Raw genomic sequence first — 6,372 nt, 5'->3', positions numbered from 1 at the left:
ACTGTACACCGCCCAGCATCAAACAGCACACAGACTATGTTAGCAGCTAGCAGGTGGACATACTGTAGACATGGACTGTTTGGGCAATGTTTCCAACTTTTCCTTTGATGGGTGTGGTGTTTGATTGGTTGATTTATTGAGCATTAAGCAGCTAAGAAGTTAAAAGCTAACAATATTTCGTTCAGGAGACGGTGGAGACCAAAAACAGGGCTAAAAGAAGAGGGGAAAAACATTTGTCAGGTGGATACAAGCATGACTGCTGGATATGTAAATGGCTTGCTAACACATTTTCCATAGCATTTCTAGTAATATCAATACAGTTAATTTTATTGCATTTAAGTATCAGTTTTTTTATTGGACACAAAAAATCTTAATAAAATTGAGACAAACCTGTATGTATAGTTCTGTAGCTCTATACCTGAATGCATGTTTGTGTTCCCCAACCTGCTCAGCAATATTCCCAGAGTTATCCTCTTTCATGTATTCAAAGCAGATGAAACTGCTTCTCCCTGGGAGGAATGTGTCACGGGATATGTATGGAGGCTCTATCTTGTGCTAATGGTAGCAGCTGCTTTGAGAGGCCTATTTATGATCACTTCATGTGAGTCATTGAGTGCTCTTCAAATGTATCGGCTATAGCAACACAACAGTTGATGCTGTGAACGTGGGCTGGGTAAAATATTGTGTATTAATTTATTGTGTTGGATACAAAGGAGCTTTATTATATCTTAAGGTAATCAGCTTCCTGTCACAAAGTCTACCTTGATCCCTTGATAAATTCACTAAATGCTTTCAAGTCGCCTAATCCCTGCGCACTCATTTCATTTCCATCTCATTCTCCCGAGTTTTGCTTTGGTGTGACATCAAAGAGGTGGCACTACAAACACTCTGCATTCCTCTTTCAAGTAAGGGAAGATAATAGTACAAGATTACTGCCAGAACCCATTTGTCCAAGTGCATTAGACTAACTGTGGAAACTTGACAGCAGCCAGGCTTATTAGATCAGAGGCACTGCTTTGAATTACACCTGCGTACAGAAAGTTGCTTTGACAGAAAAGGTACATAAATATCAAAAAAGACAAAGCCAACCGTACATTTTACTTTGTTTTGTTGATGTAGGTGTTCATTTGCCTTTCCATGAAGGTCATAGTTACCCCATAGAGAGCTGAAAGTGTTGTTTTTCAATAACCGCAATGAAAAGAAAGGGAGATGAGATCGAAATCAACACCAAGGATCAGGGCTCTCCTGCTTGAACCATCTGAATCACCACTCTATTTACTCACTTTTTTTTATGACACTTTTCATATGTTTCAGTTACCTCGCAACAGGATCAGTTCTGCCTGACCATGTGATGTTCTGGGCAACCTGCAACACATCTTCTATATTTAGTCAGGATATACTATGACATATCAAACTACAAGTAGATTTCCCAGCAGGGACTGCTGGACTTCATGGTTTCAAAAGGAGGTGTCTAAGTTAACTGTTACTGTCTGTAATTATAAATAATTTGTAAAAAGAAAATGTAAAAATCCAAATTATGGCTCAACGTGAACAATAGTGACGGGTTGTTCATCCTGTTCTCCACAATGCAGTACCTTAGGAATATCTGGAGGGGATTTATTTCAAAAAATTTAAAAAGTAATAAGTTCACAGTAAATGTCCAATCGGATAAAAAGATACATTTATATAATTTATTCATTTTATCTCGAGGCACCTTTCAAGACACCTCATCACACCTCACAATGCATAAAAAAAACTCAACAAAATATAAAATAAAGAACAGGCAGACAAAAAAGAGACATCATTCAAAACTGGCAAAATAAAACTTGGATGAAACTCGACTCCTTGGTGGAGGCATGAAAACATGAGTCAGTTATCTACATTTAAACTTTAGATTTAAAAATGTAGATGTATTTAAATGTCATTTAGAGGTGTAAAATATGGGTGGTGGTGTGAGGTCTAATAAGCAACAGGTGTAGACGTTTTCAGAGATGAAATCTGATCGTTTGGTCTGTGTTTACTTTGATATAATAGATTTGATGCCCAATATGGCAGTCTGGAGCTTTGCCATGATATGTCAATTAACACAGGAAACAGGATGGCAGTATTCAAGTACCAGGAATATTGTAATCCTGTCATTACAGCCCGATCCGACCCACAGGGCGTCAAATACAGAAAATTGAAACCAACACGAGTTTCGCTTTGTCATCTACACGAGACGCACCGGGCTCTCAGCTAATTCCAATGATTGTGCCCATTAATATCTCGAGTTGTTTTTACTAACAGTATTATGTCACAGCATTCATCATTTAAAAATAGTTGTTAGTTCAAACCAAACCATGATCTTCTTTCATACCCTAATAGCTTAGTTCTGTTGCCTAGACCTTAATAATATAATCCAACTATCTGATTTAACATACTCAACAAAAAGCTAGGAGCCTTTATGCAAATTCTCTACTGTTACACATGAGAAACAAGTCATAATTTACATACCAAAGTTATTTTAATAATGTAACCAATGACAAACACATCATAATAATGATAAATACAGTCTATATTTTGCAGCACAAAATATCAATGACATCTATTAGCAGAAAAAGAAGTATTTCTTAGATATTCTAATCAAATTAAAGACAGTTAGTTTAATCATTTTAGTTGAGAACAGGCATAGTCTCACAGAAAGCTGCCCTTTTTAATCCAAAAGCATCATTGACATTAAACACTGTACATATTCACCAGATGTTAGTTCTGGATCGTCTAAAGGAAAAACAGGAAACACACGAGGGAGTGATGCACAGTGACGAGCCACTGTCCTTTCAGAGGCAGATGGTACAATGTGAACCACCTGAGCCCATCAGCGTCCACAGCTTTCTGTTTCACTGTCTTATTCCTCTTCTGCATCTCTCTCCTCTTCTGCAACACTAAAAATCCATCTGCAACACAAAGACAACAACGTTAAACAACAAATATGTTAAGCTCTTAAAATGCATGCAAATCTTCCAGTCATATTGTGAAATCTTCTCTTATTTACACACAATACATTTGCTATTTTGTCTTGCATTAGAGTTCACTTTATCATGTCTTTTTATACATGGAATATTAGTATTTTCAGTATTATCAAATAAAATGATTTGAAAATGTGTGTAGAATATATCAATCAACCAAGAATTATTATGAGACATGATTTATTTGGTGTATTTCTAAACCAGGTATACAATAGAACAAATGATATTTAAAGTTTCTGCATTGTAACAGGAATATGTAAAAACAAATATTCCAGTGGAAGTGCAAGGGTTCACAGTAATAGAACTAAAGAGTATGCACAAAGATAATAGTTAAAGATAGAATTAGGGGTTTGTTGGTGTGCCAGCTGCTGCAGATGGAAGATTTTGTGGCTTGAGGTTCCTGTCAAAACTAAATAGCGTTCTGCCAGAGGAGAGTGAGTGGGTGGGTCAACTAAAAGCAAACATGTCAGTAGGAAGTAAAAACAGAGAAAGGGCGTTTGGAAATAAAAAGGTCTCTAATAAAAAAATAAAATTACATTCAATAAATGATGTTGTGAAAAGGAACCATGAAGACATAGAATTAGTTCCGCTTTAATCATTTATTTATATGATTTTTATATCTATATAAATATGCACCACAAAGGTAGAGTACAGAAAACATTCTTGAAGTACTTTTAATCTCTGTATAATTAAGCACACAAGAAGACCTTCACTGAGTCAAAACAGGCGACGTAAACTTTTATTATGGTCGTTTTCTATTTGAAAGTAAATATAGGCCTACAGAAGTTTCAAAATGACTCTACAAAGACACTGCGAAATGGAATAACATCACGTTATCACATTGAAGAGGGGGGGATGTATGGAAATATGTAAATGTAGTTTTAAAGATACAATAACCACATGGTAATGGTCACAGAATATAGCGTCTGCTGCCCACCCTCAGGAGTGTCTTACAGCTGTTAAGTGAACGGTGCAGGAGATGGCGATGATGAGGAGGCCGATGATGATGGAGGCCACAGAGACATAGAGAGCGTTCCTGCCCAGCCGCCTCGACCCGTCGTAGTCTCCAAGGTAATAGTTGTTCCTAGACTGGGTATAAGAAATCAGTCACACATGAAACTTGTCAATACAGTGAAAGATTTGACTTCTAATACAGCAACGTCAACAAACCAGCTGAGTAGTTGATCAGTCCAAGCTAACAAAAAAGCCAATTAATGCCTTGACTCCAGGGTTTGCAAATATTTAGTTCAAATGATGCATACTTTGGAGACGTTCTCATGTCATCGAACTCGTTCTAAAATGGTGGAACCTTGGAATATGGTTCATTATTCTATATTGTGCAATGTAAAAAAAGTACCAGGCCTGCAGACACATCTGGAAATATAATTAAGTGTTAACATTCGTTTTAATTTGTCTAAATGTGGCGGTTTATAAGATTGATGGGCAGAAACAGGTGTTTGTAACTGCCACATATTATTGTGTCCAACACCTTCACATGCAGCACAACATTTCAGACCACTGACCCATAGAAACACATTGAAGATCCTTAAGAGAAACATATCTCTTTATGTATTTCTCTTCTCTCTGACACAATTGCTGCTTAGTTATACAGAGCAGTCGTCTGCATACTGTACTGGTGATGTATATTCAGGGAAAGGCCGTGCTTACCATAATAGAGAAGACCAGGGCCACGATGTTGACAGGGAACGCAGGACAAAAGCAGGTGAAAATACTCAAACAAAGGTAGCTTCGGAGTGGAGGTGGAGGTTCCTGTTCCTCTATAGAGCCTCTGTCCAAAAATACACTTCCACTAAGAGAGTTTTTTGCTTGTGAATTTAGCACTCCAAGAGCCATTGTAACTCACAGAAATGAAACACAGTCAGGGGGTGAAAACCACCCAAAAGTTACAGAAAAGACAGAATCCAATTCTTTATCAGAAAAATGTTGGAAACCAGAAGTTCAAAAGGCTGATTTATCAGTCTGAGACATTGCGTGGTGGTTGTAGTCCTCCTTTGAAGCTGGGAAGATTGTGTTTAGAGAGAGGGAGCGGGAGAGGTGGGAGCGGATCGCTCACCCTGCTGGCCTCCATCCAGGACACTTTGCTGAGAGAAGTGTGATGTATCGGACTCTGTTTACCGCTGCTGGCATCTCACAGAAACACACAACATGCTGATACATGGAAATTACCCATGTCAATAGTTCAGTGCCATCTATAAATCTTGTTTACACAGCACAGGATTTACAGTATTCAAAGCTCAGGAATGTAGCTGAAGCATGTTCCCCTCTGTTTGTTGCTCTGGAAGTTTCAGTTACATTTAATATGCATTTTGAATGTTTGGTTTGTGTAACTATTTACTAATTGTTAATTTGTCTCGCATTTATCTCCTTGAGCTTTCCACACAATACCTGAGTGACGTAGTTAGAAAAGGAACCTTTATGGTTTTAACTTCAAATGCTGTTGACTGAAATCTCGCTGATGACCAAACTAGTATTTCAGAATCGTTTCTGCTCTTCTCTTAGGAGACAGACAGAAACTACAAAAAGAAAGATGGACTTTGACACGAAAGAATGATGCCCAGTCTCTGCAGTTAGCATGTCTTGCTCTCGATGGCATGGCCAATAGTGTGTGAATGTGTGTGAGTATTAGTCACAGACCTCTTGTGAGTGAATGGAGCTAGGAAAAGTGCCATATAAATGCAGTCCATTTACATGTACTATACTTAGGCTTAGGGAACGCTCTGAACTATATCATGAACATTTACTCTGCCTCTAAAAAGCTGATAGCATGTCCCAGGCATAGTTGATTGGCTTTAGATCAGAATACCTGGTCAGATACCCAGTCTATTACAGAGATACATTCAAGGAAGGTCATGGGTGACGAGCTGTGTGGGGGGACAGTCATTATCTTACATTAGGATGAATTGATCACCAACAGGCCTGCAAATGGTCTGACAATAGGATCCAGGATTGTATGGCAGTCTCTCATGCCGTTACAGCTCTGTGGCTGATTATAGCTCTGTTTGAACACCCAAACTGATATATCTATCAGTATATGAAACACCTCTCACCTATGAAGAGTACCAGCCTCCAGTGGCAGTTTGGTTCATTATAATTCAGTGAATAATTGTCTTTCTCTAATACCGTAAGTTAACTATAGTTGCAAGGAGCCCTATTTCTGCGATTTCAGAAACACTAGGTGAAGAGAAAACTCATACTTGTTGAGGTCATACAAACAAAAACCTTGCCCTTTTCTCCTGCTGTAGTGCCCAATCTCCTGGTAGCTTCTTCATACTCCTCTATTTAGCTAATGAAAGTAGCAGAAGTGTTATCCCGTATTTGTTGGTTTGTTGACACAGCTGTTTGTGAA

At 38.2% G+C, this 6,372-nt stretch overlaps 1 protein-coding gene across 1 annotated transcript; it reads right to left on the bottom strand.

Moving 5' to 3' along the window:
- Nucleotides 1–1,693: 1,693 nt before the first annotated feature.
- On the bottom strand, nt 1,694–5,035 carry LOC134882255 (transmembrane protein 233). Its single transcript, XM_063909865.1, has 3 exons — nt 4,674–5,035; nt 3,960–4,094; nt 1,694–2,933 (listed from the first exon to the last, which is right to left on the bottom strand). Exons 1-3 carry the CDS (start codon nt 4,857–4,859, stop codon nt 2,922–2,924), a joined length of 333 nt encoding a protein of 110 aa, XP_063765935.1. The 5' UTR covers nt 4,860–5,035; the 3' UTR covers nt 1,694–2,921.
- Nucleotides 5,036–6,372: the final 1,337 nt, after the last annotated feature.

Source organism: Eleginops maclovinus, chromosome 20, assembly GCF_036324505.1.
Source record: "Eleginops maclovinus isolate JMC-PN-2008 ecotype Puerto Natales chromosome 20, JC_Emac_rtc_rv5, whole genome shotgun sequence".
NCBI classification, from domain to species: Eukaryota; Metazoa; Chordata; class Actinopteri; order Perciformes; family Eleginopidae; genus Eleginops; species Eleginops maclovinus.
Note: the sequence above shows the minus strand (reverse complement) of the source record. Positions and strands in the feature narration are given on the sequence as shown.